The sequence below is a fragment of the Zootoca vivipara genome, chromosome 3 (genome assembly GCF_965207765.1).
Source record: "Zootoca vivipara chromosome 3, rZooViv2.hap1.1, whole genome shotgun sequence".
Classification (NCBI taxonomy): Eukaryota; Metazoa; Chordata; class Lepidosauria; order Squamata; family Lacertidae; genus Zootoca; species Zootoca vivipara.
In genome coordinates this window covers 78,011,372-78,033,189 of record NC_142586.1, presented here as the reverse complement: position 1 = coordinate 78,033,189, position 21,818 = coordinate 78,011,372, and the positions used below count along the sequence as shown (strand labels likewise).

Below are 21,818 nucleotides of genomic sequence, written 5' to 3'. Positions count from 1 at the left end.
CTTGTAGGCCCGGTTTTGGGCCGGGCGGCCTGAGGCGAGCCACCCCCAGGCTGCTTATGTAAGCGTCTGCGGGTGGTCCACATGGCTCTGCCGGGCGCTTCAGGCGCCTGCCTTCTCCGGGGAAGCCTCCGTCGCACACGCCCAGCCTCAAAGGCTGATGGGGGCGAGGCCTCTCTTTCGCCCTTTGCCCTCGAGAGCGCGGGGACGCCGAGGGGGCCCGTCGGGCTGGGGGAGGCAGGCAAGGCGGCAATTGCAGGCGGTGGGGGGTGGGGGTGGCGTGCTCCTGTCGGGCGACTTAAGCGAGCGTGGCTGGACGGGGGCGCGGCCTGAAGGGGCTCTTCCGCCCGCTGAGGCGAGGGGGCTCCCCGGTTCGTGTTCCGCTCGCGGTCCTGTCGCTTTGAACCTGCGCTCTTAAAACTTCAACACGGCGAACATGTGACAGTTCGTGACAAACAACTGAAACGGTGGGGGAACAGCCATTTTTTTCCCTCGAGGGCCATTGCGTCGAGTTACAATTTGCTTTCCGATTCCTGGTTCTGCAGGCTGGGTGATTTTAATTTGAGCTGAGGGCACATGGGCAGCCCGATTCTGGGTTCAAAGCTTGCGTCTTTCAGCGAGACTTGATTGCAAGGAAGCGTGCGTGCCATAGCAGGCCCTAATTACTTGGGAGTAAGCACTATTGAAATAACCTGAGCTTGGTTCTATCTCGGCATCATAGAATCATGATGTTATTGGGCTGGAATGGTGTGGTAGAATTGAGTCAGGGTGGATATCGCCTCTTAAGGCTGCAGGTTGGAGGTGGTATTTCTGAATGGATACTAGAAAAAAACCATCCTATTGTATGTTCTTTTGTTTCTTGATTCTTAGCCAGTGTGCAAAAGTTGATCATTTTAGAGTTGCATGATAGGATGAGAACTAGATTTGAGAAGTGGCAGATGCTGATGGATCCATAGGCAACCAAATTGTATCAATGGATGGGTATAGGTGACTGGTATCTTGCTTTGAATTCATTGTATAATAAGAACTATACAGTACCAGAATACATTACCCAGAGAACTTCAACTTCTCTTGTGAATGTTTGACTACAATATAGATGATGTTCAATATTGCCATGACATCCATGTAACTTTCTAGTGCCTGTCTCTTGGTGTGTTTTAAAAGCATGCATATTTGGCAGGACTATAGAGAGGTTGGTGTAAAATAATACCCCAAATAATAAGCATACTATGTCCTTATTTTATTGTTTACTATCATTGGGTTTACTGTAAAATTGGCTTTCATTGTTTCAGTACAGACTTAACTCTGGTCAGGTGTAACTGTTGGGTCCTTGGTTGGGCTTATTGTGCATACTTCTAGATATGTTTGCTGATATAGTGGGAACAATACTAATTCTTGGTCCTAACAAAATAAACTGATACAACCTGTGTGGGCCATAATTGTGACCTGGTAGATTCAGTGCCCACTTGGCCTTTTTCTATAATAGGCAAATACCTCTTATTTTATTTTACTAGGCTTCTTTTTAAAATTGTACTATTCTGCTCATATCTGCTGCACCTTTATTGCGTGTATACAACTAAAATATAATTTGTTAGGTGCCCTGGAAACATTTCTATTTTATAGAGAAGCCTGTTAATCAAGGCTGGCAAACCTGTGACCTGCCAAATGTTGCTGAACTACAACTCCCAACATCCTGGACCATTGACTAGAACTGATGGAAGTTGGAGGATAATAATGTCTGGAAGGCCACAAGTTCCCCACTTACATTTTAAATGTAAAATAAGTATTTCACTTCATCAAAGATATGTCCATAACTTCAAATGTTTCATCTGCATCAATCTGAAACAGCTTACTGTGAGTTTCAGTCAAATGTTTCCTATAAAGTTACAAGGTGCGCAACATGTAGAATCCCGTTGTCCTGAAATACTTGGCCCGCTCATTAGCTGGGTGAAATTGTGAATCAGTTCAATATGGAGTGAACACTGTGACTGCCCTACATGAACTTCCTGTATAAATGTGTTCCTCATCCCGCTTGTTTTTCTTCTGTACAAGCACTTGGATCTCTGCTTATGACTCATTTAGTGAAGTGTATAATAACCCAGTGGAAAAGAACCTAAGGTATCTTTAATGACTAGGTCTCCTCTTCTTTTAAAGTTGTAAATAAAAATTATTTATAATGTCAGCCATTCCTGAGTTGAGCTTTCTTATCTCCTAGAAGATGTTGTAGTAAACATCTTTGAAAGCATGGCCGCTGAAGAGTTTGAGTCTGTAGGCCAGAAAATGTCTTACCAGTTTGAGGTTTTTAACACAAGATAAAAACACAAAATACATAATCAAAATAAATAAAAAACCAACCCATTAACCCTTCCTCTCCCCCAAGGGCATTGAATGTCAATCGGGCAAAGGCCTGGTTAAGGAGGAGCATTTTTTCCTGGTGTCTAAAGGTGTATAATGAAGGCACCTGGTGAACCTCCCTGGACTGGAGTTGAAGGGTGAAACGGGGTGTGTGATTTTGGAACCTGTAAGGTAGTCATCTATTTCTACTCTTACCTAGCATTGGAATATATTCTATTTATCATTTATTAAATACGTATGGCTCCCCATCAGTAAATATTCCCTGGGTAGTTTATAATTATGACAGTATTTTTTAAAATACTAATTTTAATCAACAAAAAGCAATAAGATAACAAATACTTTCCTTTATAGGAGACAGTGTAAGTAGTATGCCACTCAAATTAAAACCATGGTAAGCCATAGTAGCTTGAAGTTAATTTTAAAATGCAAGTAAGAAGCTTGATTGGAAAAAAAGGTGTTGACCTTGCGTTGAAAAGACCATAGAGAATGTCCCAGCCAAGCTACTTTGGAGAGACTTCTGTAAAAGGTTACCACTGTCCTCTGTCTGGTAACCACTTACCTAACTTCATTTGGTGGGTGCACCTGCAGCAGAGCCTGAAGGGGATTTAGGCAGGCATATGCGGGAAAAGCAATATCTCAAGTGACCTTGCCTGAAACTGTTTAGGGCTTTTTGGATTAAAATCAGCATTGGTAGAACTCTTCCGTAATATAATCAAATGTCCAGTCTCAGTAATTTGAACTACCTTCAGTTTCTGTACCATTTTTAAAGGCAGCCCCACATAGAATCTTCTTCTTTTTTCTTCTTTGGCGATCACTTGTAGCCGAGTAAGATTGTCTTCCATAAACATGATTTTAACAATGAGTATGTAAGTGACTGTGTAGGCCAATTCTGGATCCACACGTCATTCCACAGTGGGGACATTGGTTTCCAGGTGGGGGTTTATCACGGTGTGGATTTGCCAAACGTGCCTTCCTCTTAGCACGTTTCTCCCTTGCGTCGTGAGATCGAGTTTCTTCAAAGCCCATGACACCTTTGGTAAAGGCTGTTCTCCAACTGGAGCGCTCGCAGGCCAGTGTTTCCCATTTGTCAGTGTTTATACTACATTTTTAAAGATTTGCATTGAGACAGTCTTTACACCTCTTTTGTTGACCACCATCATTACACTTTCCATTTTTAAGTTCGGAATAGAGTAGTTGCTTTGGAAGACGACCATCAGGCATCCGCACAACATGGCCAGTCCAACGAAGTTGATGTTGAAGAATAATTGCTTCAACACTGGTGATCTTTGCTTCTTCCAGTACACTGATATTAGTTCGCCTGTCTTCCCAAGTGATGTGTAAAAATTTTCGGAGACACCGTTGATGGAATCTTTCGAGGAGTTGGAGGTGGCGTTTATAAGTCGTCCATGTTTCACAAGCATATAGTAAGGTTGGTAGTACAATAGCTTTGTAAACAAGCACTTTTCCCTGCGAATGTTCCGGTCCTCAAACACTCTGCACTTCAATCAGGAGAAAGCCGCACTCGCAGAGCTCAGGCGATGCTGGATTTCAGCATCAATGTTGGCCCTTGTGGAAAGGTAACTGCCTAGGTAGGAGAAGTGATCAACATTTTCCAACGTTACACCACTGAGTTGGATTTGTGGTGCTGCAGAGGGGTTATTTTGTACTTGTTGGTGCAGCACTTTGGTTTTTGGATGTTGAGTGATAGGCCAAGCTTTTCGTAAGCTTCTGCAAAGATATTTAGGATGGTTTGGAGGTCATCCTCTGAGCATGCTCACACTACGTTGTCATCAGCATACTGATGCTTTACGATGGAAGTTACGGTAACCTTACTTTTTGCTTTCAGCCTGTTCGGATTGAAGAGCTTTGCATCTGTTCGATATATGATTTTTACTCCAGTGAGGAGTTTCCTGTCGACAAAGTGTAGGACAGGGGTCCCCAGACTTACCGCGCGGCGGGCCGGTGCCCGCCGCGCCAACCGCGCGGTGGACCGGAGGGAAGGGGAGTGCGCGCGCAGCGGGCCGGAGGGCGGGGGAGTGTGCGCCCGTGCGCATGCGCACACGCACACGGGCGGGAAAAAAATCGCCGAAAATCACTTGTGCGCATGCGTATGGGCCTCCCCCGACCCGGAAGTGCACCAGAAATGACCTCTTCCGGGTCGGGAGAGGCCCATACGCATGCGCACAAAGGATTTTCGGCGATTTTTTGCCGATTTTTTAGATCGTCGCTGCGCCGCGCCCCGTGAGAGCGGGCGGCGGCAGCGGGCGGCGGGGGTCGTCGCGGGCCGGATTGGAAGGCCGATTGGGCCGCATCCGGCCCGGGGGCCGTAGTTTGGGGACCCTGGTGTAGGATCATGGCAATGCAAATAATGAATGGAGTTGGGGTAATAACACAACCCTGTTTAACACCTGATCCCACTGTGAATGGTTCACTTTGAGAGCCATTGTTATCTGTGATTGTTGCTGTCATATTATTATGGAGTAGCCGAATGATGTTTACAGATTTATCTGGGCAGCCAACTTTCAGAAGGACAGTCCACAGGGCATTACGATTTACAGTGTCGAAAGCCTTAGGTCAATAAACGCCATATACAGAGGTTGGTTTTGCTCTCTGCATTTTTCTTGAAGCTGTCGAGCGGTGAAAATCATGTCCACTGTCCCCCTAGAAGGCCGAAAACCGTTTCGGGATTCAGGAAGGGTCACCTCGGATTTTGTTACCAGACAGTTTGCTAAGATCCTTGCAAGAATTTTGCCAGCCGCGCCTCAATAGTTTCCACAATAAGTCCTGTCACGGTTTTTAAAGAGATTGATAATTTTGGCATCTCGAAAGTCTGCTAGGATTTCTTCTCTTTCCCAGATTTTTTCGATGAGCTTGTGAAGTTGTTATGTAAGTTCAATTCTGCCCACTTTGAAGATTTCGGCAGGTATCCCATCAGGTCCACTGGCTTTGTTGTTTTTCATTTGGTTAATAGCTGTACACAACTCTCCCTGATTTGGAGATATTGCAAGCTCATCTCTAACTTGTTTTTGCGGAATTTGTGAGAGGACCTCAGCAGCTACGGGACAGTTGCGGTTAAGGAGATGTTGGTAATGTTCTTTCCAGTGCAGTGCATTATCTTTTAGAAGTGTGTTACCATCTGCTGAGTGTCGGGGGCATATGCCATGATTTATTGGCCCATAGATGGTCTTTGTGGCTTTAAAGAAACTGTGCATCATGAGTGTCGGCTAAGTGCTGGATCTCTTGAGCTTTTTTTATCCACCAGGTGTTTTTTAGTTCTCTGGTTCTTCTTTGAAACTCAGCCTTAGCGTTGACATAGGTTTTTTTTCCTTAGTGGCACAGTTTCTGTATCTTTGCCAGGTCTGAAGTGCCTTCCTTTTCTTGTCAATCATGCGTTCAATCTCACTGTCATTCTCATCAAACCAGTCCTGGTGTTTCTTGGTTTGGTATCCAATAGTTTGTTCACAGGCTGCAATAATGGATGTTTTTAGCTTGGTCCAGTGTTATCAGGGAATTCTGAAAGCAGATGGTCCTTAAGAGTCGTTTGGAAGCAGTCCCGCTTAATGGGGTCTTGAAGGGCTTGAGTGTTCATTTTGCGCCTTGGTTTCCTTCCTTGAAGCCTGCGTTGAGGTATAATCTTGATAGCCATCGTGGAGCGTATTAGTCGGTGATCTGTCCAGCAGTCGTCAGCGCTCATCATAGCTCTGGTAAGGAGCACATCACGGCACATAGAATACAGTACTGTACACTGCAATAGACTACCACACAGCGTGATTGGAATCAAAATAGATGTAAAAATATCCTGGGGTGGGGAAGCAGAAAATTGATTTTAATAGAATGGACAGTTAATTTATAGATGCCCCATGGACCCCATTGCAGTGTGAATAGAAAAGCAACCAGCCCTAATGCTACAGATTTTATTATTTTTCTGGGCATTCATCAAATTTAACTTCCTACTGCAACTCTAAAATATTTTGAAACAACTAAGTAGCTGCTAAAGGAGAACAACTTATCCAGAACTGAAGAGTGAGATATAAATGCCTTAAATAAAAATAGAAAAATAGTGAACGTTTGACTCTTTCAGAAGGTGGTAGCCTGAAGTCAGAAATTTTTGCAAGCCACAAATGAGTGATCTGTCAGTCTGCTGGATTGTGGTCTTCAGGATAAAAATCCTGCTCTTTGACTTGCATTTGAACAGCTATTCAATGTTAATCTAAAAATGGAAGGGGAAATCCTTACTTGCTTCCATAAGCAGAGTTGGAGAGAAATAGATCTATATTTGATATACATTCCTTCCAAGTAGAGATTCTCTAAAACATTGGTCATTTAGGGATCCTCTGTAACTGAGAAGGAAGTCCTGCAAAGTTAAGTAGTCTTTATGCCCAAGTAAATGTATATCAAAATAAGTGTTTAAAATTCACCAGGCGCATTTTGCACATGGGTATAGGCTATTTGTGACCAAGTGAAGATGCCCAGGACCAAGGATGGTGCCTGAGGTCTCCACTACTTGGAGGTGCATGCCTGGGGATCCTTGGATCTTGACTGTTTTCACACACTAGGAACACATCCTGTAGAATTCTGTTATATTTTGCACAATCAGAATGAATTTCAGGAACCAAAAAGTCATATTGAAAAATTCGACTTTTGAGCTGTCTGGCTCCAAAATGTCAACTAGGTATTCTGTTTTGGCAAGTAACCCTGGTTTAGGGAGCAATTTGGTGCCTAGCTTATATATCTGAGTGTCTAACACTGATAAAATTGTAGCCTTCAGCTACATCCACACCATACATTGAAAACACATGGCTTTCCCCTAAAAGCCTGGAAACTGTAGTTTACCACTCACAGAGCTACAATTTGTAGTACTCTTTACAAACGACAGATCCCAGGATTCTTTAGGGGAAGCCAGGTGCTTTAAGGTGTGGGTGTGACTTTACTAACATTTCCCTTTCCCTACAGACCAAAAATGTACCCTTAATGTGTTGAGAAGGAGAACTACCTATCTAGATAACTCATTTGATTAGTAAACACAGATGTAGACAGTGTGTACATGGCTTTTAAAGAAAATTGAGAGATTAGCTTTTTGTGCTTTCCTGTTAAGGAAAACATTGTAGTTATAAAGAAAAGTTATTTTTTAAAAATCCAATTCTTGTTCCATTTGCCATGTTCAATGCTTGTGCTGATGCACTTCACATGCTGTGGAAAAAGGATACAAAACAGTGAAAAAGTGACTGTGTCTATGTATAGACATGTTGATTTATGATACATTGAATGATATTGAATGTCTCCATTTGTATGGTACTTATTTTTTTAAACTAAATGGCATGTTGCTCCTACAGATAATATAATGTTAACTAGAAAAAAGAGACTTAGAAGAAACGTATCTTGACTTTTGGAAGGAGGCGGAGTAATTGGGCTTTGCAGATTTGGCAGTCACTGAAACTTAAAACAATGTTCTCCTTTAGTGGTGGAGAAATCAGGGCATAGACCCTAGGGTCTAATCTGGTAAAGGCAAATGCCCGTTGAGGACATTCTGTAAAATTAGCGGTCACGGTGAGCTCAATGAAACTATTCAGTCTGTTTTCACCAGAGCACATCAGATCCTTCTATGCACCTGTGCCGGAACACTTGCAAAACTTGGCATGTATAAATAATTCTCTTGTAGACCTAATGAGTCCCTAGTCTTAAATTGGGTTTAAATAGAATACTGAGATTGCAGGTTATATTCATACATAACACACACACACCATTAGAAGTGTGATAAGTCTTTTCACTCTCTGTAAAGGAAATGTTTCTGTATTGCTGGATGGTGCTAGTGCTCACATTCAGGATCTAATTGGCTATAATGTTTGAGGTTCCAGGAAACTTATCTGCTAACCAGGTCTGTTCCTGGCCTTGCAAATGTTGAGTGATGATGTACATTTTGTATGTCTGGGCCATGTTTCCATGTTTTGCTCAACTTGCTTATTGCACAACTTGTGACCTTCCAGACCAAAAGCTTATTAGGAGCTTGATGAACTCTTTAAAAAAGTTTTATCAAGGTTTGCAAAATTGTGAAACACAATCCAATTTTGTTTTTGAAGAAGCAAAATGCAAAAATATATTAAGCAGTTAAAGTGGAACAAATACTAAACAATAAAGTTGCAGAGCTTTGATAGACTAAGAATATTTTAATTGCCAGAAAAAGCAGTTAATAGATTCTGGCAACCAAGTACTGCTGCTCTATAAATATGTGTGTGTCCAGATTTAATACCTTTCAGGGGAACAAAAAGGGATATCTATCCAGTTCCCAGGGTAGGACAAAGAGGGACTATTAACTTCCACATCTTGAACCTATGTAATACAGATCAGACTCTCCATCAGGTTGAGAGTAGGTTGCCTGTAGAAGATATAATTCTAGATTAATGACACAAGTGGTGGAAGCCATATTCTCCCTGTAATTTTTAGCCAATTTGGACTGCACTAAAGTTCTTTTTTGGCTTAAGAAAGTTCATTTGGTAATACTTTGACTGAAAAATCGTGAGTCACAAATCCATTGATTGTGTGTGCAAGTATGTGCAAATACTTTAGGAAGAGTACATCAATAGGATATGTACTCCTAGAAAAATGCAAATAGTGGCTTATTTTTAAATGAAATTGCACTATATAAGTATTTATTATCAGCAGTGCGCAACAAATACAATAAAAACCATATAAAACAAAAATCACAGACTGCTGGCTTACTGTAGCAGAAATATTTTTTCTTTAATTGTCTGCATAAGCCTGGCAGCATAGAGAATTTTTCAGCAAATGCTTAAAAATGAATACAGAAGAGGCCTGCTGAATCTCTATTGGCAGAGTATTCCATAATATTAGACCAATAACACTGAAAGCCCTGTTTCATGTTGACGTCAGATGAGTCTCAACAACTCAAGGGACAACCAACAACACTCCTATAGATGCTCTCAGTAATTGAGCTAGGATATTAGGGTTCAGCTGGTCCCTAATGTACTCTGTACCTAAGTTGCTTATTAATTAATACAAGAATCTTAAACCTAGCTTGGCAGCAGATCAGCCAGTTCAGATGTTTTAACAATGGAGTTGTGTGTTGTTGGCTAACTGATCTTATCAATAGCCTAGCAGCCACATTCTGCACAGCCTGAAGCTTCCAGACCAGGCCCAAGTGCAAACACACATAGTGCATTACATTAACTTAGTTTTGAGGTTACCAGCAGCACCTGGTCTACAATGGTCATACTGTCCCTGTCCAGGAATGGTCATAACTACCGGTAGTGAACAGACAAACCTAGCAGAAGGCACTCCTAGCCACAGTAATACACTTAATACTGTATCACAGACCAGCAGCAGCCTGGTAACTAGTTCTGTGTCATACCTAGAACTACTAGTAGGGATGTATGAATATGTCTTAATCCATTCCAGTACTCATTCATGCATTCATCAGGTGTTCTTTGTTGTGTGGGACGTGGGTGGTGCTGTGGTCTAAACCACTGTTCCTCTTGGGCAGGGGTCCTCAAACTTTTTAAACGGGCCAGTTCACTGGCCCTCAGACACTGTTGGGGGCCAGACTATACTGTAGTTTGAAAAAAAATATGAGCAAATTCCTATGCATATTGCACATACTGTATTTTATTTGTAGTGCTCAAAAACAGGAAAAACAATACAATAAGGTTGTGTGTGCTACCTGTTTGTCTTACAAATTCAGTGTTTGGCATAGGCTAGGACATATTGAAGCTGTTGACATTTATTTTAATGAACCTTAGTAATACTAGTGATTAGTAAACTTTATTCTTGGCTACTGATGAAAGTTTACAATTTGTGGGAAATGTGTCTGTTCCATAAGATATACTTTGGAACCATGTATAGATCCATTACTATTGACTCTCATCTGTAATCACTACAGATTACCATCTTCTAAAATTAAGGGTGATATCTAATGCCAAGTCAGTTAAATCATTTGATTTCAATGGGTCTCCTCTGAGTAACATTGGTTATCACCTAAGATTAATATCCTTTACTTCCTCTAGGCTTTGCTAGAAAATTCTGCTATTTACAGATAAGGATAATTGAAACGGAGTAAATTACGCAGAAAAAGCAATTTTGACTGCTGAATTTGAGTTCCCTTAGACCATGAGTGTTGTAGTAGCTGTAATAACTTACTGGAACAGTCTGCTTGCTGAATAAACTTCCTATTGTGTCTCTACAGTGAAGCATGCGAGACCTAACAGCTCACGTAACCAGCAGCCTGCTGCAATTTCCAGAAGTGACTATACAAGCTCTTGGGGAAGATGAAATAATGATAGACTCGGTACTTCATGGGAAATTCACTGGAGGTAAAACTTTGAGATTTCATTTTTTATCCATTAGGAACATTAAATGTTTGTTCTAATGTGTAAAGGCATAGTAATATGATCACTAGAGCAAAGAAGAATGCTCTTAACTGGGGAAAACAAATTGGGTCCATGTAGGGAGCAGTTTATCAGAACCCACAATGAAGACAGTGAACAGTTGGTCATCTGTGTGAGTCCAAATGCAGGAACTGAATTTAATGTTGCAGCAGTTCTATCTTCATAGACACCGAAGCTAAATTCTGGCAGGATGGAGTTGCTAATGGTTGTCAGATATTGCCCATTTACAGCAGGGTCATGATGCTCATGAAGGGAGAAATACACTGCTCTGATGCTTGATTCCTAGGTGGTAGCAGTGGGCTAAGGGACACTTTTTTACTACGTAGCTTGGGTAGATGCACCAGCTGATTTCCTTTCATATACCGTGTTTCTCCCAAAATAAGACACCGTATTATATTTATTTTTCCTGAAAAAACACACACTATGGCTTATTTTCAGGGGATGTCTTATTTTTTCTCTCCTGCTGCTGCGGCAGGCATTGCTGCTGCACCTATCACTATGTCTTATTTCCAGGGTATGGCTTGTATTCCTTGAATGCTTAAAAATCCTGCTATGGCTTATTTTATGGCTTTGTCTTATTTTTGGAGAAACAGGGCCACATGTGACAGTAACTTCTCATTAGTTTCTATAAAATGTCCAATCTTGGCCTGCTCTTGAACATTGGAAGCTTCAGCTAATACAGAGTGCAGCAACCAAACAAACCAAACTCATGTGAAGAGGAGAACAAATCACTCCTATCTTGGATTATTTGCATTGGTTTAGTTTCTAGCTCAACTCAGGGTGACAGTTGCCCAATGTGGGGCCATGTTGTACCTCAGAACAGATAAACTGTAGTTAAGAAGGCTTGGCTGTTCACTGAAGTTTTCAGTATGAAGGGTTTTCATTGACTAAAAGTGTATGCACTTTCCAGGAGTAGATCTAGAATTGGAACTCATCCCCCCCTTTAATATTCATTGGCATTGTGTTTCCCATGTACCTGAGTCAATATAAACCTGGACCTGAGTTTTTGTGTCCAGGCAAAAGACAATTGTTTCTAAGTTTTTGCTAGTAATTTTGCCCCTTCCTTATTTTAGTCCCATTGTCCTCTTTGATTTCATTCTGAAGATAACTTCAGGGCTAGTACAGTGGTCCCCTGGGAAGCAACTTTGCTTGTGTGCAGTGTTGCCTATATTTTTGTAAATATGCATGGGTGTTTCTCTGCAAAGTGTCCCAACTCTTTGGAAATGCTCTTATAGTAAGATGTAATGAATAAAAAAACATTTGAAAAGCCATATATTTTAATGAATCAAAAACCATTTGAAAAGCCATATATATTTCTCTCTCACACACACACACACACACACACACACACACACACGAGAAATTTATATATATATGTGTGTGTGTGTGTGTGTGTGTGTGTGTGAGAGAGAGAGAGAGAGAGAGAGAGAGAAATACTATACAAAGAGGCTTAATAATAATTGTATATACCTTTCATCCGCAGATGCAGTGTATGCATTATTTTTGAGTATGTTTATTCAAGTTACTAAGAGTACAAGAATAGTAGCTGCTTAGAGTGTAAGCATATCCCTGTAGGAGGAAAGATACTTTTCTTCTTCAGCCCTTCTTTACAGATTCTAGGTTTACAATAATGCCTCCACATTTTTCCTGTTACTTAGGTATATTTCTTCTGTGTTTTTTTTCTAGGACGAAGTGGACTGGCCTGCTTGGCTTGTGGGCCTCAGCTTGAGGTAGTAAACCCAGTCACTGGAGAACGGCTGTCTGCATACCATTTTAGTGGAGTGACTGAACAACCTCCCACTATCCTTGCAGTGAAAGAGTTTTCCTGGCAAAAAAGAACTGGACTACTAATTGGCTTGGAAGAAGCAGAAGGGAGTGTTCTGTGTTTGTATGACCTTGGAATATCAAGAGTCGTCAAAGCAGTTGTTCTTCCTGGAAGGGTACATACATGGCTTTAAATATAAAAATCAAGACTTTTGCTTTGTTGTATACTTTAGATATTATTTATATTTTGATTCTTGCTGTTGTCATCAAACGAAATTCTCCCATACGTATTAGTGATACCCTTTAAAACTGAAATCCAGGTCTTATCTTCACAGCGATTAGACAAACTCAACTTTCTCTCAGCAAGTGAAAGGCAGTTTAAGATCCTTTAATAGGATTTGTGAAATCAATTGCATGAGTGTAGTAGCACCCAAGGATGAGGGCATTAAGCAGTCCAGTCGCCTAGTGAAAATGGAAATGCAGCTCTTGGTGGAACATAGTTTTGAGCCAGATGGAATGTTAAAAGGTGTGTGGACACTCCAGGGATCTTTGTATTGATGGACATTCTCTGCTGTATGTTCTCATCTTCACAGAAGACAAAAGTGCTTTTTGTGTGTGAAGCCAACCATTTGCCACTTTGGCATCTTGAACTTATTTTTCAGTCCATTTGAAAGAGTTCAGATTTGTTTTGGGTTTATTTTCTGCTGCTCTAACTTCCCTACTGCCTATCAAGCATATTGAAAACTGGAATGGCACAACTGATAAATACACAAAAAAGGAAGATGTTACTAGAACAGTAGCTTATTTTTAGATCATTGTAGTTTGGAAAATTCGTGCCTCATGGTCACATTCTTAACAACAATTCTCAGTGAACAAGAGTTATCTCACAAACCTTGGATATGAGAAATGTTAAAAACATGCCCCTAAAGGAGTTTTCTGAGAAGCATTGGGCATATGATAAACTATATTTCCGTTATCTGGAGTGTTCCTTGCTTTTTTGCCTGTCAACAGTAGTATTGTCAGAATAGTGAGTTGCATCCTTTCTGATGTCAGCACAGCAATCTGTCACACTTGGGAAATCTTTCCCATTGCTGCTGCTACATTCCATTATAAATCCTGAAAAGACTGTACTGATGGTCAGGGGGACTATCTGCAAAAACATGGAAAGGATTGTGGGACCTGCTGGAGGAGGAAAGAATCACCCAGAATTGAATGCAGCCTTATACTTGAATTGGGGTGTTTCCCCTTCTTCTAAAGGAAGAACTGTAGCTCACTGGTACAGCATCTGCTTTGGATGCAGAAGGCCCCAGGTTCATTCTCTTGACGTCTCCAGGTAGGGCTGGAGATAACCCTGTCTGAAACCCTGGGGTGTTGCTTCCAGTCAGCATAGGCAACACTAAACTGTTTGGACAGATGACCTTACTCTGTATTAAGGAACTTCCTAAATTCATAGCAGCTTACTTTGAGGATACATTTTCTTTGTGGCAGTATAATGTTCTCCCCTGAATCCAAGTACTTCTCAAATATTCTGTCTTGTTGGGATGGGATCTTGCAAGCAAGGACATGGAGATCTCACTTTCAAATAAATATGAGATCTCTCTGCACTTTTTCTACAATGAGCAAGAGACACAGTCTTAATCCCACTTTGAGGGCCTCTGAATAATCTTAATAAAATAGAATAAAGGCCACAGTTCTCACAAGTATAAAAATGTTTATTCTGGTCATTTATGTTCCTTGGTTTTATCTTTTAAAGCAGCAGTTGTGTGTAAATAGAAATGTTTCTCTGAAGAAATGTCCAAGTATGCAGAGTTCTGGGCTCCAACATCAGGAAGCTTTTATTTTTTAAGGGAGGGGGCTTAATTCAGATCTTCAAAGACAAGCAGAGTCCAGATAGTGTTGAATTTGTGAGGCATTTCAATGAGCAATTGTGTTCTGTCCAAAAAGAGTTATCTATAGCACAATGGCTTGTGTTTTAAGAGTGCATCAAATCTCATTAGCTTCAAAAATTATTTGGAACTCAGGAAAACTTTCTTTCCTTTGAAAACAACTTTTATTCTGCTAACTGAAAAGGTGCATATAATAGTTCAGACAATAACCTAGGACAGTAGGTCTCATAGCATGAATAACTTTTAAAAGTTGGCCAGAGTTAAAAGCTTTAAAATTTTTAGTACTTAATATAACTACTTGGATGATACTTAGCTGACCAATAACATACTTTCATTGAAAAACGAAAAAACCTATTTAAAATGTTTTCCAGGACTTATTAATGTATCTGTGGCTGAAGGTGCATCCTCTGCTTGACATGAGAGATGGAACAATTCAATAATACCCAGTTGCTGGGCAAAAATCCTTAGTATGAATAACAAAAAGAGCCAGTGTAGTGTAGTGGTTAGGGTGTTGGACTAGGGAGGCCAGGTTTCAAATCCCTGGTTGGTCATGAAGCTCACTGGGTAACCTTCAACCAGTCAGTGTCTCTCAGCAAAAGGTGGTTGGAATTAAACTGGGAGAGCGAGAACCATGTTTGCTGTCTTGAACTCCTTGGAAGAAAGGTGGGATATAAATGTAATAAAATGGGGGGGGGATAAAGTTAATACTGGGAATGCCAAATATGGATGGAGCCATGACCAAATCCTTATACCTGGGATTGCGATGCTGGGTGGTAGAGCTGGACTAAATACAAAAACTAAATGGAATACATGTTGCTTACCTTGCAATTTGTCAAATATTTTAAGTAATACTCAGTTTTTTCCTAGGTTACTGCCATTGAACCCATAATTAACCATGGAGGAGCCAGCTTGACAACGCAACACTTGCACCAGAGTCTCAGGTGGCTGTTCGGTGTGGCTGCTGTGGTTACAGACGTTGGGCATGTCCTCCTGATTGATCTATGTCTGGACGACTTATCATGTAGCCAGAATGAAATAGAGGCATCTGGTAAATTAAGTTAATTTTTCCGTGTAATATTGCTTGCTTATTGAAAAACAAGAGTTAAGTTTCCTAGATAGTGACCTGATTTTCACACAACCCATGGTATGTCTAGCCAAAGCAGTTACTTTGAATGTCCAAATTCAGCCAATCAATCTAAATATAGTTGGTTTTCTGGCACCAAACTGTGATGTTAAGTTATGTTTTGTTGTTGGCTTGCAAACCATGAATTATTTAAACCATAATTTTGTATACTATCCAGATCCAGCAATCTTGCTTAACTTTCATTTGTTTGGCAACCTTGCTCCAGATGTTTGCCAAGCTGCAGAAACAGGAGGGGTGGGAGTGGGGGGAGCTAAGCTTTGGAGAAGCAATACATGACTACGGTAGTTTTTTAATATGTGAGATGACTTTTGGATTGCTTAAATCATGGTTAAAACATACCATGCCTTAGCATCTGATCACAATTTGTGTGCAGTTTCACGTATTTTAGTAAACACAACTTCCAGCGATAAGTGGGCTAGGAAATATGCCTGTATTGCTAAAATGAGAGTTCAGTCTCTGCTGGTCTACAATAGGATGGCTGGCTTTGGTCTGTCAACCTATAAAGTGCATATCCTGTTTGGCTATAGAAAAACCTGAGGTTTTGGTAATTTCACTGTAGTTGCCATGGATGGTGGGGCAGAACAGTAGGTTCACTGTATCAGTTCTCTAGGCTGGATGTTTGGATGGATGGATTTGGGCTTTCAGTTTTGTCTGCAATAGGCTGACTTGAAGTTCATCTAAAGCATTAATAACCTTGGTTGGCCCTGAAAGCACCTGGGAATCTTCTTTTGCATTCATGGGGAGGAGTTTCCACAAATTTTGGTTGGCTTACTAAACAAACACTTTTTGCTGCTGCTGAAACCTATGTCAAAATTAGGGGGCACAATACAGTGACCTCCCTGTTTTTTCAAGAACCTAGCTAAAAGGACAAAGTTGATTTTGGGGTTGTTATATTGTGAACCTTCAGTTTGTGATATGTGCTTATATAGATATTGGAGTAGGAAGCAGTGTATTGATTGATGTGAACAAATTATCAAAAACTGACAGTATATTAAGAAATACTAACTTTTGTATTAGAGGTGTGCATCCAGAGTTAGACTATGAAAACAAATGAAAAACAAAATAAAAAATACAGTAATCATGAAAATTAATGGGATAGGCAACTTTTTACATGTACATTCCTCAATTGAACTAACTGTAGTGCCTGCTTGACACTCTGAACCAACATTTTAAAGGCTAGCTACTTTAAAGCATGGCATTGTGTGTTTGTGTTGCATACTTTCATATACAGATCTAGAAGTCATCACTGGAATCCCTCCTGAAATCCCCCAAATAAGGGAAGCTATAACAAGGAAAGGTCGCCATCTTTGTTTCCAGTTATTGAACCCATCAGGAACTCCTGTGACTACTCTTTCATACATACACAGGAGCAACCAGTTAGTTGTGGGGTTTTCTGATGGATATCTCTCACTGTGGAATATGAAAAGTTTGAAGAAAGAGTGAGTATATGTATCTGAAAAGTGCAACATTTCATTAATGAATGGAGGTATTGATAGTTTTGTGTACTGATCATAAAATATTGGATTATGGAATAAAGGTACATCAGTTAGATGCATATTCAATACAAAACAAAAAGCGGTTAAATTACTAAATGCATAACAATCTACAGATTTACAGTTTCATCCACCTACCTTTCTCCTCTACCCATTTAGATACCACTCCCAGTTAGAAGGAGGTAGAATTCCTGTGTACACTGTTACTTTTCAAGAACCTGAAAATGATCCTCGCAATTGTTGTTACTTGTGGGCTATTCAGTCAACACAAGAAAGGTAGGTATAGGCATTCTGACAAATTTAGAAAATAGTAGCTGGCTATTGTCAAGATAATAAATTGCATGTAAGTTAAATCTTAATTTGTTTTGCTTGCATGAATTTGCTTATTCCTGCACAGTCAATCTTATTCTACGTTCTAGTACCTAATCTTCTGGTCAGAATGAAATCCTTTACCAAAGCCTTCTGTAGCTAGCATAAGGAACTTTTAATGCCTTAGAGCTGCATTGTCTCTTGACCCAACCATTTGGGGGGCTGCTTGCCAACAGTAACAGAGGCCAAAACAAGAGTGGGTGTGATAATCTCACTCTCCTGCAATCAAGACCTCATGCAGTACAGATTCTCATTGCTCCCTTCCCCAAGCTTTTGAATTTTTTAAAAGTGGGATGGTCTTTATGGAGACTGCAGCAGGAAAGGGAAGAGTTAACCCATTTGCACCAATAAAAGGCTGTTTTCAAAGTTAGTTGCAGTACTGGGGGCTGTATTTGCCAGGTGGTCACAGTACACAGAGGGGTTAAACCCACCCCTAGCTGTGAGATAGACCCCCATGTCACAATTAGGCTTGAAAAAACATTTGTATGGCTTCAGAGGTTGTAGCCAGCCAGCCAGCCCCACAGGTCTCTATTCCCCACTCATGTTCTGTAATAACTATTTTCAAAGCAGAAGTAAATTGAAATATAAGTGAAGAATTAAGGTCTTGGTAACAAAAGCTAGGGAACTTCAATGGCAAGATTCATTTGTTTGACTTCTGCCTGTGAAATATGATAAAATAATTTGATGATGATTGAAAGGAATAATTATTTTAGAAACTGGATTTAAAATGGTTAGCTATATCTGTGAATCTTGCAGAAAATATTTAGAAGCATTTAATAATGAATGATTCATCATAGTTGTTGAGAACCTGTATACTGCACTAGGAAAGTTGGATATTTTACAAATGTAATACTACAGACTTTGTGGAATGTTTTAGACACTATTTTAGATTTTAAGTGTTCAAGTGATAATATGCCTGATTCTTGATTGCTGTGGGGATGAAAAAGTGCCTGCAGATCTGTTTTGCATGCAAGGGTTTCCCATCAATTCAGTGGAATGAATGTATGTGATTAACAAAATGTTCGTACAGATTAGACTGGACTCTATTTCTATGCACATGTCACAGAGGCCATGCCAATATAGGCATGTCACGAGCAAACTAGGAGGCTATGGTTTGAAAGTTAACAAATTCTGTTAAAGCTTACTAAAGTTTACTGTGATAAAAATAATAGGTTTATTTTCAGGTTGGCTATGGTTATATAACAGTACTTAGTTGGTTACATAACAATACTTAGTTTAATAACTGCTTACAAATGGTTCTGTTGCTTTAAAGAGGTGTCTGTAGACTCGCTGTTGTTTCTACCTCTGTACTAAACCACTATCCAATTACCTCTACTCCATTTAAACTGCAGGTTGTTTTAGAGGACTTTTAAAATTTGTCTAATCAGAGTTCTCTTTGCTACAGTTGCATAACAAAGTTTTTCTGGTCAGAGACTTGGCATTTCTTCTGGTTTAAAGCATAACATTAAGAATATTTATTATATAGCAGCTGTGTTTCAAAATATTCTATAGTAACTGTATTAAGTAGTATTATCTGACAAATAAAGGTTCCTAGGTTTTATACTAAACTCTTAACTTTTCTTTCTAGTGAAGGGGATATTGTTAGTTTACATCTACTGCAGTTGGCTTTCAGTGACAGAAGGCGTTTGGCATCAGGACAAATTATGTATGAGGTAAAGTATTTGTATATATTAAAATTCAACACTGCTTTACTTGAACTGGTGTTGTCTAAAACTACAACTGAGTTCTAAATATGTAGTCCACCTGTAATCTTGCTAATAGGAAATACTTTAGATTTTAAGATTTTACTCCATTCATCTCAGAAATTAGATAGCATTTATTACCGTGCTACAGATGTACTAACAAATCTGGAGTGTGCTTGCATCACTGAGTTTGCATTTTTTTAAAAATGTAATGATAAAATGAAACTTGTATGCACAATGATATCATGCAATTGGCTTAAAAATAAGTGTAAATTAGCTTTCTTTCCTGCCACCCATTGTCAGTGTTCCTGGCAATGAATCTATAAGAAGCCAAATATGTGGGAAATAATCCTTGGCATACTACCCAAAGGTGTATGTAGTCAGTTAGACTGCATGAAATAGAGCTCATTGCACTAGCAAAAGACTTTTCTTTTGGTGAACAGCTTCCAGACTTGAGGCACCTGTGAATAACAAACCCCTGGAAGCTGTTTCAGTGATCTCTTTATAGTGATTTGAATTTTCTGTAACAGTGCTTCATATAAATGATCAACTTGTCCTGCATGCAAAAGTCATTACTTCTATTCTAGTTTGTTTGAGGCTCAGGTACTGCCATAAAAAGCCAAACCATATCCTGGATTTATCTACTTGTGTTTTGAGCAGGTATTTTTATTGCCTGTCAGTCATTGATTGTATGAGTTCTCAGTTTTGTTTTTTAACAGCGCCCCAAGCGTTCTGGCTAGCTTAAAAAGAACTTTCATGCTTGTGTTTTATTTCTTCCCCCGGGCTTAATTCCTCAGATGCTTCCTAGTTTGTCATGTGCTTCAACATCCTGTCATTATAAAGTGATTTTTTCCTGGGTTTGCCTCTTGTAATATTGCTTTAATTTAAACATAATACTGTTATATTTCTATACTACTCAGACAGCCCAAGCACAATTTGCCTAACAAATTGACATGAATTCATAAGGACTGTTGAAACCTCACAGAAAGGCCTAACTTTGATTAAACTTTGACTTGACACCTCTTCTGTCTTATTTTTATTTGAGATTACTTTTGATATTTGAGTTACCATTTGCATTGCATGTTTTTCATACTGGTTCCTTCAATGACTTTCACAGTATATATTGCAGAGATGCAAAGGTTCCTTCTCCTGTTTATCTCCAGAGCTATGCTAACTTTACATTCTCTGGCAATAATTAAATGTTTGTTGTTTGAAACATTTCAAGATACAGGAAAAATACGTTCACATTTATATTTCACAGCAATTTTCTTTGATTGTCAAAAAATGAAATTAATTCTAACTCTATTTGACGGTGTTTAGTTCTGTTTACTTGGTCCAGTTAGTTAATGCCAACAGGATTTTGTCTTATCATTCTGTCTACGACTTACTAAGAATATATAGCAGATTTCACTGAGTGATAACCAGTGTGGGTCATACTAGGAATAGACCCTATTTATGTCAGTGGGTGGATTCTGAGTGACTATTATTTGATGTCACAAACTGTTTCAATTTCATGGAATGCTGCAGTGTGTACCAACAGGTATGTTTACAGGATATGAGAACTCATACAATCAGAGCTCCACTTTCTGAGACAGGATATTTTTGTCCCTAAAGCAACTCTGAACACCAACTTTTTATTTAAAATACCGACATAGGATAGCTTTCCTGGATAATTCTTTCATTGTTGGAATGCTCCTGCAGGCTATTCTCATAATTAAATATGCTTCTTGTGCTTGGTGGAACTAGTTTTGTCTTTGACATCCTTTCAAAAAATGTGAAAATTGTCAACATGTATAACCAAAGCAAAAAGACTGCTGCTGGCATCAGTCTTTCCCTCCTTTTTTGTGTACTTTACCTTGTATTTGTTGTTGTTGCTTAGTCGTTTAGTCGTGTCCCGCAATTTGGTCAGACTCATGTTGGTAGCTTCGAGAACACTGTCCAACCATCTCGTCCTCTGTCATCCCCTTCTCTTGTGCCCTCTATCTTTCCCAACATCAGGGTCTTTTCCAGGGAGTCTTCTCTTCTCATGAGGTGGTCAAAGTATTGTAGCCTCAGCTTCAGGATCTGTCCTTCCAGTGAGCACTCAGGGCTGATTTCCCTTCAGAATGGATAGGTTTGATCTTCTTGCAGTCCATGGGACTCTCAAGAGTCTCCTCCAGCACCATAATTCAAAAGCATCAATTCTTCGGCGATCAGCCTTCTTTATAGTTCAGCTCTCACTTCCATACATCACTACTGGGAAAACCATAGCTTTAACTATACCTTGTATTAATCTGACTCCTCTGTGTCATAATTGGGATATTAATTTTAAGCATTCCTTTTTTATTATTAAAACAGAACTTCTTAATATCTTACTAACCTGTAGACTGCACATTGACTTAATGTGATTGCTTCCTTCCCCCTCAGGGTTTAGAATACTGTGAAGAAAGGTACAGTCTAGACCTCACAGGTGGAGTTTTCTCTTTAAGAGGGCAGACTAGCAACACCAAATTGATCGGTTGTCAAACAGTAGAGAAATTTCGAAGCCATGTTGACAGAGAAGATGGTATTAATGAAGGTTGGTATAGCAAGCATTAAAAAACTTACCATTAGAACTACGAATGAGAACATGCTGTGTAAAAACCTCCTAATTCTGCATTGAGTATTCTGTGATAAATGCGTTCCTGCATAAATTTTGGTTAATATTTCCAGTGCTGTATCAACAAATA

At 39.8% G+C, this 21,818-nt stretch overlaps 1 protein-coding gene across 3 annotated transcripts in view; it reads left to right on the top strand.

The window, feature by feature from the left end:
* The window catches only part of AHCTF1 (AT-hook containing transcription factor 1), a 50,703-nt gene that overhangs the window by 368 nt on the left and 28,517 nt on the right, over positions 1–21,818 (top strand). The window contains exons 1-8 of one of the 3 annotated variants that reach the window (XM_060272890.2): positions 270–464; positions 10,550–10,676; positions 12,438–12,691; positions 15,269–15,449; positions 16,777–16,984; positions 17,198–17,314; positions 18,996–19,080; positions 21,517–21,667. In XM_060272890.2, the coding sequence (XP_060128873.2) occupies positions 10,556–10,676; positions 12,438–12,691; positions 15,269–15,449; positions 16,777–16,984; positions 17,198–17,314; positions 18,996–19,080; positions 21,517–21,667 (1,117 nt within the window). In that variant the 5' untranslated portion in view covers positions 270–464; positions 10,550–10,555. Of the gene's footprint in view, positions 1–269; positions 465–5,942; positions 6,057–10,549; positions 10,677–12,437; positions 12,692–15,268; positions 15,450–16,776; positions 16,985–17,197; positions 17,315–18,995; positions 19,081–21,516; positions 21,668–21,818 lie in introns of those variants that run through there. The other 2 variants (XM_060272891.2, XM_060272889.2) reach the window with 2 other exon arrangements.